The sequence below is a fragment of the Nesoenas mayeri genome (assembly GCF_963082525.1).
Source record: "Nesoenas mayeri genome assembly, chromosome: 4".
Taxonomy (NCBI): Eukaryota; Metazoa; Chordata; class Aves; order Columbiformes; family Columbidae; genus Nesoenas; species Nesoenas mayeri.
Genome location: NC_137540.1, coordinates 64,288,130 through 64,300,435, shown reverse-complemented (window position 1 = coordinate 64,300,435; position 12,306 = coordinate 64,288,130). Strand labels below are relative to the sequence as shown.

At 39.5% G+C, this 12,306-nt stretch overlaps 1 protein-coding gene across 2 annotated transcripts in view; it reads right to left on the bottom strand.

The window, feature by feature from the left end:
* Positions 1 to 12,306, bottom strand: part of STK32B (serine/threonine kinase 32B) — a gene marked incomplete at both ends in the record, with an annotated part of 168,015 nt that overhangs the window by 72,619 nt on the left and 83,090 nt on the right. For both annotated transcript variants that reach the window (XM_080344188.1, XM_080344189.1), the window contains one exon: positions 5,017 to 5,190. In XM_080344188.1, coding sequence (XP_080200314.1) covers positions 5,017 to 5,190 — 174 coding nt within the window. The remainder of the gene's footprint in view (positions 1 to 5,016; positions 5,191 to 12,306) is intronic.

Sequence of the window (12,306 nt, the reverse complement as noted above, 5' to 3'; positions counted from 1 at the left end):
TGGCTTCTTTTTGTGTGCTTTCCAATTTACTTCTCTTACATAACTCATTGCTCAGTTTCTGCAATTTTTGGAAATAATGTGGGCTTGCGCTTGTTTAAAGAACATGCTACAAAAACATCGAAGAAACATGGGAAGACAAATTAAGAAAATTCAATGGACAGGCCTCTTGACCTGTCATGATCATTGGTAGTGCTTATGAATAGTGGTCGAATGATGGTTATTTTTTCCCATTTCACCTACTTCAGACTCTACTACATTTTCTTCTTCATCAGCACATGTTTACCAGCAAGAAAAAGACTACAGATATTTGCTGAAATCCATAAGGAACTCTGTCCTTTTAGTATGTCCTGGTAAAGCTCAGGCTGGCACTATTCTGCCTGTAACACCGGTGAGAAAAAAAAACGAAGGGCAAATTCTCCATTTTCAAATAATTTCCAAACCTATTTACTGCTTACATTCTAAATGGACAGTGTTATGAAGGGAACATTTAAAATTAGAGTTTCTTCTTTTGGTATATGATGTTATAAGTGAGACTGGGAATGTCCATTTTAAAGAAGAGTCTAATCATTTAGACATATTATCTAGTTTCACCAGACTGCTGGACACCTTGAAAGGCTCAACAGTAATGAATAAACAAGAATCTCCTACACCATAGGCCAGCCCAGCAGTGCTGAACGATGAGTGCATCTTATCTAGCTTGGTGCAGTGGATCGGCTGGTAGAGGAAAATATAATGCTTCATTTGTCACCATTTTCATTAGCTTTTGCCCACCCTGAACTGCTGCTTAGTAGCTGTTTGGAGCTGGAATAGCTGCTGGTGCTACTCTCTCTTAGAAGCAGAACTTGCAGGAATGGAAAACAGTGATTATCATAGCAACCACACAGTACAGACCCAACAAGCCAGATTGCTTCCAGTAATATTGTGCTTCAACCAGAGGTTTATATGTGTTTATATATGTACACATACACACACAAATGGTTTTGCATTAAAAATACCCACTGAAATAAAAAGCCCTGGGTATGTAGATGAAACAACTGGTCCAATATCCTAAAACTGTGCTTGAAGGTTACTGCAATTTCCTTTCCAGACACCTGTCACATCCAGCCTCTTGCCTGAGCAGATGAAAACCGATGGAGCCGAACAATGAAAAGTTGTAAGGGCAATGCAGTTAACACTTGTCCCCTTCAAAAGAGAAAATGTGATTTTATCACTATGAGTGTTACTTGGGCAGCAGCCGCAGCACCCCAGGGCCAGTGCTGCTCCAAGCCAAAACTCTACCTGCAAGAGCATCCTGGAAGAGACAGCACTGAAGCTACTGCTGGAAGAACAAGCTGAATGAAAATGGGCAGTCTGCTTTGGTGAGGAAGCAGGTGGTTTTATTGAAATATATGAACGGCAACATTTGTGAAAAGAGGGGGTTGAGTTACTCATGGCTGAAATAAGTTTATTCAGCCTTTGATAGGAAAGCTTTTGTCCAACTGGTTATTCATTGGTATTATACAAGCAGAACTGGAAAGAATGTGTTTAGTCATAATGTCTTGAAACTTGACGTCGGCTAATGCAGAATGCCAGATTCAATCCAACATTTGAGTATGAATGAGATCATGTGAATTGTTAAAAGCCTTTTTGTGTGTACTGGATCCAAGGTTCTATAACAAACACTGCTCACACAACCCTGAAAGAATTATTATTTTGTTTAAGAAATGTGGATAAAATGTTATTATACCAAGGCCATGGGGAAATATTTTTTTGTGATGTAACCATTACCTGTGACCAACAATTTAGCAATATCATTAACTGTTGTGTAATTTGCATGAAAAATTTGCCCTGAATAGTCTTCAGATCATAGCTTGAAACTAAGAGCTTTCTTAAATTTTATTTTTTTTTTATAATTCTGTCTGGACATCTATGTAAATGCACACATGTACAATAGAGGTATGAGACACATTGTACAGCACTCATTATTGTGTCGTAATAAATAAATCCACTATTTCAGGATTGTGCATGACAAATATGGATTTATACACATGAATGTGGTTAATAAAAATGACAAGTTTCACAAACATACCAGAACAGTAGTGGTTTTTTGTCCTGCCGGAAACAATACTTCTATTGCTGAAATGATTGCCACATTCATAGTACATACACAACACTAACCACATCAGCAAATGCAGAGGCATTGTATGGCATCTCCAAGGGGAACTGGCATAGCATTGATCTCGACACTTGTACATCCATTCATACATGCCTGATAATTCTTGTCTGCTCCATTACCACTTCCTTTTATAGCAAACTCCTGGGCTGCAGAGTAATCTTGAAAAAGCATTCTATCATGTCACCGGATGTAACAGTAATGAAAACCTGAACACATTTCATACACATCTGTAAATACTGAGGAGGAGTTAAGTTCCTGACTCGCGCATCATATATAATACTGCAATTTGAAAATCCACCTACTTAGTCCGATGAATCATTCAACTATTCTTTCTTTGTAGCAAAGACAAAATTTAGTAGGGGGCTCTCTCAATGACTCTGTGACTCACTAACCTTTTTATTTCCCTTTTGCTGCCAATGCACTCATTTAAAAGTGGAAGATCTAATACAGGTTTTTAGGTTATCAGGCAAATACTAACTGGAAGTACTCAGTCACAGTGGATTTGCTGAGGTCTGCTACCACGAGGTATAAACACCAACCAGCTCATAGTTTTCATCTCTGACTGAGATGGTGTGTTTGCAACATGAAGCAATGGATACAAGTCTCCCCACTGAGCATCACTGCTGGCTCAGCTCCTGAGCCAATTTAAATTGGCATTGTACTCTTGATGCCAGCCCTGCTAGAGAGATTTACATCAGCTGAAGGCCTGCACTGCAGAGTGCGGTTCCAGGTGGCAGGGAGGCAGAAGACAGAATGTGCTGGGACTCTCCTGTCTAAATAAAATGCTCATGGGGACATGGATCATTTGGGATTTCACAGTGGCAAGATGAGAGATGAAAGGTTCCTTGTGTCACAGTTCGGTGATTTGGGCAGTAAGCAGTGAAGTGGGAGAACCACGCTCAGATCTCAAGTCTGCCAGCTTCAAAATAAACATCTCTTCCATAACACTGCAGAGTCCTGAACCAGATCCTTTATATACTAAGCAACAATCCCAGTTAACCAGCCAGTGAGACCCCTCATACACGCTAAAAAACAGGTATTTTGACAAATTTCATTTTGTGAAAACTTTTGGGGCTGTGGGAAAGCAAAAAGCAAACCCTAGAACTTGCTCCTAAATAGAGCCAACAACCAGCTACAGATGCTCACACATTCCCCTGTCTTGGTGCAAATCAACAAGCGTTTAAGCCATTGGCATTTCTCTGTACTACAATCAGTACAAACAGGAAAATTAAGTAAAATCAATATCAAGTGCTTACTAGTCCTGGTCAAGTAATACAGAAGAGAACAAAGTGTCTTGCCCAATTTCACAGTTGGACCATGGCAATGCAGACACTGTCACAAAAAACTGTAAACAACCACATTTACTTCAATCCAGTCCTTCATTCTCTCCAGATATCTGCCACCTTTCACAGGTTTTTCTGTGAAGCATTTTTAAGTCACGGGCTTCTAGCAAAATACAAGTTTGGATTATGAACTTGATTCTCTCATGAATGTTTTGACAGCCTATTTGCATAAAATGTCTCATTATTAAAATGAGGGTGAGAAAAATGCTCATCAATTTGTTTTTCACTAAGAACATTCCTTAAGGCATAGAAGCAAAGGTCAGCCAGAATTCTGAGCTCTATTTTTAAAATATTCACTGAGAAAGGAAAACGTATGCAAAATACATGGAAATATACTAAAATAACGGTAGTGTGCTACAGATACAAATTTTCAGAAATTGCTTGCAACATTTGTGGGAGTTTTAATTTCCAGCAAAACAACTTTTGCAGTGTTTGTTTGAATTTTGTCTTGTACAGATCATTCATCTACCACCACGTCTCAGAAAGATTTTGCATAGACTCTCCCTCTTCAGAAAGTCAAATCATACTCTTTATTGGTTCTTTATTGCAAAATCATAAGGCAGCTCTGGTAGGTGGATGGGATGAAAACTCTCAATTAAAATATTTGGAGGAATTTGTTTATACCATACACCAGAACAGCTATGGCACAGCTTAATTTAGTTTTGTCTCTGAAACTTGCATCCAGCTTCGTTAAAACAGAAAACTAATTTTTCTGTTCAGACCACTGTAAATCACAGAGGAGTATCCTGAATTTAGCCTAAAAAAGAGTAAAATAGAGGCTCAAGTCCATAATTTTATAATTTCACAGTTGCTATATCAACATAAAAAGATAAGTTACCCTGTTGCTTCAGTTAAATGCCAGATTGTTTGAGGAAAACAAACAGACCTTGATGCTTGACACCTCCTTTAACATGAATCCCAGAATCCCAGAATGTTAATACTATGATTGCCAGCTGTAAGGCAGTAAAAATACCCATTGTTGAAATATATGAAGCGCAAAAAGGAGGCACTAACTATCACCGTTCCAATTTAATTCTACTTTTTCTTTTATTTCCTCACCTCTCTTCCTCTTTTTGACCTTCATGCATATTGTGCAAGTAAACAAATTATTATTTATTCTCAGCCTTTTGTTTTGTGACTTTTCCTTGATGTTGTGTGAAGTGGTACTGGATTACAACTTTTTTGTATTCAGGAACATTGGGGCTCTGGAGAACTAAAAATAAATTAAAAGCAGACAGGATGCCATTATAGGTTGCATTTAGTGTCTAAAGACCATAGTAAAAAGATACATCGTAGTATGAGATAAAAACAAGAAAAGGGTAGTATGAGAAGGATATGAGGTTACTGAATGGCTGAGGGCATAAAGAAAACATTTGAAAAAAAAATTAAAGCAAAAACATTTTCAGAGCTAAATTCTACCCTTAGAATTTTCAGAGGTTTTGAATAAACAGAACCATGTAATGATAAAATTACTCTGCCAAAAGAAAGCAGCCCTTCCTTCAAATGGAATTCACTCACCTGTGAATTATGTGGTATCTCTGCAAATAATCCAGGGAAAGTGCCAGCTCACAAATGTACAGCTTAACAGTTCCTTCATTAAAGTGAACATTCTGCTGCAAATGGTAACGCAGATCACCTCCAAGTAAGAGATCAACCACCATGAACATGTCTTCTTCGTCTTGAAAGGAATACCTGGAAGAAAGAGTTACAGATGAGATTGCAGGGTTGGTGACACAGCCACAGCCATGCCCTGGGGTCACTCTCTGGAAGCAGATGTGTTCACAGCAACCCCGTGATTTGCTCAGAAGGAATACACTGATTTCTCACTGCTGTGGCTCAACCCCAAGACCAGACTTCGACTGTCGTGTGACTCCCTGCATGTCCAAGGCAAGCAGAGCTTGAACTATTGCTATGCTACTATTGTGATTCTTTTAACTGTAGTTTAACACCTGAATGCTGCTAAAATAGGATTTAAAATAGCTTTCATGTTTTTACATTTTTAAATATCCATATATTTGTTCAGTTGACAAAGTGGCTTGCTAAATAGCAGTGATAAAATGGAAGACTTTGAAACACACTTTTTGTTCACACACGTACAACTGTAGCTCAGTGCCTATGGAAAGTATCTTGGAAGGATCGAGAGCTTCTTTCCTGGGGATATTTTCCAGATTCAGTAAATAAGTGCAATGTTCTATTAGCTGAGCACTTTCTATAGCTTGCAGTGTAGCTCCAAATTCAATAAGAAATAAAACTGTAATTTTACTGCCTCACAATACATATTTTTTCAGCCTCCAACTTATATCTTATAAATTATAGTTTTCACAGTTTCTGACTGAATTCTTCTGGATTCTTTCCCAGAACTGCCTGTTGAATACTCTGAGGACCAAACTCTGATCTGATTTAAATCCTGTAAATCCAAAGGTGTAGCCAGCCAGTGTATGCTGTATATATAGTGCTTGGGCAAGCGGGAATTTCCATGTGTTTCTACTTACCTTGGCTATGCTACCATTGCTCTGTTATTTTCCTGATCTGAATAAACTGACAGAAACTCTGTTTTTAATTTCTGTATGCGACTAAGATACAGCATTTTAGAATTCCCAGATGGGGAATGGTGAATACCTTATTTCTAATATGAAGTCACTCTTCTCTTAGAAATTGTTTTAGAATTAATTTGGATGTGAAGTTTTATTAGCTTATACCAATTGTGGATATGAACCACTGAGAGGTCATCTACAATGATAGTGCCTCTTCCATCACTTTTTCTCCCATGAGGTGTGTAATATATGATGGCTGCAGATGTGATTCAATGCTTCTGAACAGTAAAATACATGCTAAAGAAATTAAATAGAATGGGTTTCCAGAAAATCTGTGCTCACCCTTCCCCCAAAGGTAGAAAAGTCTATATTAGATTAATTTAATTGACAGTTATGTACAGTTTCACTTTCATTCCCAGGCTTGAACTTTCTGAAATGAGGCACTGCTCAGGGCTTGTCACAGACAGTTCGTTTTGAATTCAAATGCTTTCTATTCTTTCTAAACGCAGTTCTGAGAAGCGAGTGTCTCTAGGTACTCTGCTCTTCTGTTGCATTTCTGTATGCCTGCCAAATGCCAGGAGGGGAAAGCCATTTTATTTGCATTAAGCTTACTTCTCAATAAGTCAAATCTCTGAAGCAAAAATAGTATAATAGGTGGCACATGGTATCTGCTCACCTCCAGAGATTCAGAATTTTATAATTCACGTGTTAAAAAAGAGAAGGCTTCAATTATATTCAAATTACTCTGAATGTTTTGCATTACTGAGCCTGGAGCAATTCCAAAAGGAAAGCTTAAACACTTAGCTATGTTTAAGATATTTTCTTTTCTTTTTTGACACTGTTGTTATTTTAAATGAAGTAGTTGTAGTCTTGAGCAGATGTAATGAGAGATGTTAATTTTTCCTTTAGTTACTGCTAAAACAAACTACAGATCTTGTCTGGTTCCTTTTTATATTAAAAAAAAAAAAAAAATCCCAAATGAAAAGTTACAGATCGAAAACTCAACTTAAGTCTATAAGGGAAATTTTTTGTCTAATCTGGGACTAAAGGCCTCATATGTAATCTTACGATTGCATGTCAATAAAAGTGGTTCTGATGCAACTCTGGTCTTGAGAAGGAAAATGAGTCATTTCTTCAGTGATTCAGCCACCGTGAGGCAGAGGGTAAAGACAGGGTAAAGAGTGACTGCTGTGACCTGGCTTTTCAATTCAATGACTATTCCCATTTCTGGGAAACTAATGAGTGTTTCAAAGTGTACACATGACTGTTTAGTCTACATAAAAGAGCCATCAGAACAATTCAGAAATAAATGTGAAAACTTGCCCACATCCAGGCGAATGATAACATTTGATGGAACTAGGTTTTTACCCCAAGCGTGTATCTTTTCTGCTGATGTCAGGTTTCTTGTTCTTGTGAGGAAGCTCTTGGTGCAACTGTGAATCATGGATATTTAAAAGAACCATCAAGAATTTGAACTGGAAAGAGCTGGCACTCTATACCATTTAATTATCTCAAGAAATAATACTCAAGAAATAATACATAGAAGTGCATGTCTACAGTCAGGTAGGAAGGGTTGCAAGTTATTTCTGCTCACACACTGTAACAACATAAGAGCAACTGCACTAGGTCAGACTAGACATCTATCTAGCTTGGAACTCACCACAAAGCAGACAGGGAGGAGCAAAGAACAGTATGGAGGTATATAAAGCTTTCCTTCAGGACTCAACTGACCTCCACCCATTCAGTTCTCCAGGACTTTCTAGGACTCCACTTGTCATCTTTGGGAATCTAGGCTGGGATGATGAAAGACGGATTTTATCCTGGGACCTCTCACACCTATTAGTGAATGACTGGTCTCCTGCTACTACCTTGCCTCTAAGATAAACAAATTAATGTAAGTGCAATCCTACAAATGGAAGTCCAAAGCTTTCAGGAATGACTCTACTCCTAGAATAAAATGTTTTGAACCAAAACAGACAAAAAAACTGTCAAAGCTACAGACATTCAGAAGTATGGCTCATGTTTGCCTTGGTGAATCTGTCATGACCTGTGAGTGGAGCATAGGCCAGTTTTTTTTAGACATTGAAGCTAGAATGATGCAGACTGACACACAACTCTTGAAGAGGTCTGTATAACTTCTCTAATGTTCTCCTCTTTCACTTGGAGTCATATTTTTCTTTTGTTTATATTGATATACATCAGTGGTAACTCTGCTGCTCATGTCAGAAGTGTTGTGTATACTGGTGTAGTTAAGATACGGGCTGTATAGGTACAATTTGAAATAATAGATGCTGTGGATTGGTATGTTTGGTATATCAGCAGAGTTTTTCACCCACTCTAAATTATAATGCACCTGACACACATCTTTGTGCTAATCATAGACATAGAGCCATGCACAATGGTGTTTTCCCTGCACAGTCAAACCAGTTGGGTCAAACCCATGTGGATGGCATTTCTCCAACTATCTGGATCAGACTACAGTGTGATTAAAGGTGCTGTAAACAAAACCATTCCATGGGTAATGAATGAGGTAATGAGGGTAAATGAGTTTGTCCCGGTGAAATTATGTGCCTAGAGGGGAGCTTGGACACGGCAAATAGCAGAAGATCTCTGAAGCTGATGGCCACTCCTTTAAGCAGCTCCTGCAGCTACAATTTTTTAAGCTACTGAACGCAGAGCAGGACTTGCTGCAACTCCTGCTCTTCATCTTTATACCAAATGTTCTTGCTCCTGTTCTACGTTAAGAACTCACAGGATGTGGTGCATCAGCTTCTGACCTGTGTTGTTTGTCGTGGTCACAAGCAGTTGTGTCCTCTGTCTCTCTCCTTCATACAAATCCAGTATTATTTCTTTACACAAGAAATGAAGTATTCCCTTTTCAGCTTCTTGTTTTTTTCAATATTTCAAGAAATAAGTGGGTTTGATTTATTGGTCTAAGAATTAAAATTGACAGCAAGTGAAGTATTTTCCACGTGAAAAATGAAATATTGTTGTGGGTTGGGGAGGGGGTGGTGGCAAATCAGCCCAGTGGAGATTAGTTTTTTGAACAAGCATTGTAATTTCAGTTTTGTAATCTTCTTATCTGCTCAAAGGCAAATGACATACAAAAGAGCTGATTGGTTTTTGAAGTAAAATCAGAAGTTGTTTGGGATTTTTGTGTTAACCAGGTAACTGAGAAATATCTGCTGAATTTATCATAGCATTGTGACTGATATTGAATACTAATAATACATTACTAAGTTACTGTAAAGATATTCCCTTGGAATAAATTTTTTGTTTATTTTGTTTGTTTGGGTTTTTTTAATAGTGTCATGAACCAGTTGTAGGAAAACTGTTCTAATTACAGAGCTAGTCTCTGCTTTCTCTTGCTTGAAGAAAGGTTTTAATGCATTAGAATCAGCTTTCTCCAAATTAAGATAAAATAATAATGTCTCTAGTAACAATGAATTGGATTTTTTTATCTTCAGACTGGAAGATAAACTACCATCAAACAAAATCATCCATGGAAACAAAGTTAAACAAAGGACTTTCTGAATACATGATAGTCTATTTCCATATTTATAACTGTATATTTTTTCAATAATATATTTTTGTTTGTATTTTTATCGTATTTTTATTTATTATTTGTATCTCTGTCTCTTCACAAAAGCAGTTACAGATGAGTTTAAAGATATTTTTTCCCCTTTGCATTCCTTCATCTTACTTAACTAGGGTCATTTTTCATTGAAATCTTGCCAGGTGAGGCAGTCGCTATCCAAAGTTCTTGTTTTGTATATATTACCTGGGGGAAAGGACATCATAGTGCATATTTTATATATGACTTTAAGAGTAAAAACACACTACAAAATTTTCATCATTAGGCCCAGACTGACCTTCATAAATCTGAGGTAAGCAGTTAAAGCAAGATACACGCAGTTTAGACATTCAGATAACATCTCTGCTCTCTACTGAATATGATAAATGATTAAGACTTGGTAGCTCCTAATTATAAAATTAAATAAGGTTCTTTTTCCAGTTTTCCTCTGGTAGCATTAAAGGGAGGAAGTAATTTTTGCAGTGACATGAAGCCACTATTGAGAGTAGATTTTTCCAGTGTAGATGTCCCAGAACAGAGAACTGTAGCAGTGTATTGGTTCTTGCATTTGCAGTCAAAACAAGGAATGGCAAGGGCTTGGGAAGAACTGGCCTTCTGTCTCAGCACTTTGTGGGTTCCCTCTGGGAGCCCTTGTCAATTCTTGTTGAAGAGCTGCTCAGCACTGGCCTGGATGAACAATGCTTTGAGGAACTTTTCAAACACCGACAGATCCCAACAGGGAAAACTTCCACAAGCAAATTCAGCTTGTCCAAGAGAGAGTAGGCAGGTAATGGTCTGGCCCTCTTTAACTGGTCTGACTGGTGTACTTCGGAGAAATCCGATGGCTGCATCTGGACTGCCTAATGCAATCTCAGGGAGGTGAATATTCTTCCTGAATATTCATACAGGGTTCAAATTACTTGTGTTAACACTAACCCTGTTGGTCAATGAGAATTTCCTCTCTGTAGGAAACATTTTTCAAAAGTAGACTTAAAACTTCACAAAGCACTGCTGGATCTCATCCTCACTAACAAGGAGGGTCTGGTCGAAGCATTAAAGGTTGAGGGCTGCCTGGGTTGCAGTGACCACGAGATGGTGGAGTTCAGCATCTTGTGTGGCAGGAACAGAATAGCAAGTAGAATTGCAACCCTGGACTTTAGCAGGGCTAACTTTGGCCTTTTCAAGCAATTGCTGGGGGAAATCCCATGGGCAAGACTGCTTGAAGGAAAAGGAGCCCAAGAGAGCTGGATTACATTCAGAGATTGCTTCTTCCGCGCTCAGGATCAGAGCATCCCCACACGTAGGAAGTCAAGGAAGGGAGCCAGGAGGCCTGCGTGGTTGAATAAGAATCTATTGGGTATGCTCAAGCAGAAGAGGAGAGTTTACAGGTCATGGAAGCAGGGGCTGGCCACTTGGGAAGAATATAAGGCTGCTGTTAGAGGATGTAGGAAGGCAGCTAGGATAGCCAAGGCCTCCTTAGAATTACAGCTGGCGAGAGGGGTCAAGGACAGCAAAAAGAACTTTTTCAAATACATAGCGGATAAAACTAATACCAGAGGCAATGTAGGCCCACTGAGGAATGGGGTGGGTGCCCTGGTGGCGGAAGATACAGAGAAGGCAGAATTACTGAATGCCTTCTTTGTCTCTGTCTACTCTGCCGGAGGCTGTGCTGGGGAGCCCTGTACCCCTGAGACCCCAGGTGAAGCCAGGTCAATGGAGGAGCTTGCTTTAGTTGATGAGGACTGGGTTAAGGAGCAATTAAATAGACTGGACATCCATAAATCCATGGGTCCAGATGGGATGCATCCGCGGGTGCTGAGGGAGCTGGCTGAGGTCATTGCTGGACCGCTCTCCATCATCTTTGCCAAGTCTTGGGAAATGGGAGAGGTGCCCGAGGATTGGAGGAAAGCAAATGTCACTCCAATCTTCAAAAAGGGCAAGAAGGAGGACCCGGGTAACTATAGACCGGTCAGCCTCACCTCTGTCCCTGGGAAAGTAATGCAACAACTTATCCTTGGTGCTATCTCAAGGCATATCAAGGATAAGAAGGTTATTAGGGGCAGTCAGCATGGCTTTACCAAGGGTAAGTCATGCTTGACCAACCTCATAGCCTTTTATGAGAATGTTACAAGGTGGATGGATGATGGCAGAGCCGTGGATGTGGTCTACCTTGACTTCAGTAAAGCCTTTGACACAGTCTCCCACAGCATCCTAGTTGCTAAGTTGCAGAGGTGTGGTCTAGACAATAGAGTAGTGAGGTGGGTTACAAACTGGCTTAAGGAGAGAAGCCAGAGAGTGGTAGTCAATGGTGCGGAGTCTAGTTGGAGACCAGTATCTAGTGGAGTACCTCAGGGGTCAGTACTGGGGCCAGTATTATTCAATATATTCATTAATGACTTAGACGAGGGAATAGAGTGTACTATCAGCAAGTTTGCTGATGACACTAAGCTGGGAGGAGTGGCTGACACGCCAGAAGGCTGTGCTGCCATCCAGCGAGACCTAGACAGGCTGGAGAGTTGGGCGGGGAATAACCTAATGAAATTTAACAAGGAAAAGTGTAGAGTCCTGCATCTGGGCAGGAACAACCCCAGGTTCCAGTATCGGTTGGGAAATTACATATTAGAGAGCAGTGTAGGGGAAAGGGACCTGGGGATCCTGGTGGACAACAGGATGACCATGAGCCAGCACTGTGCCCTTGTG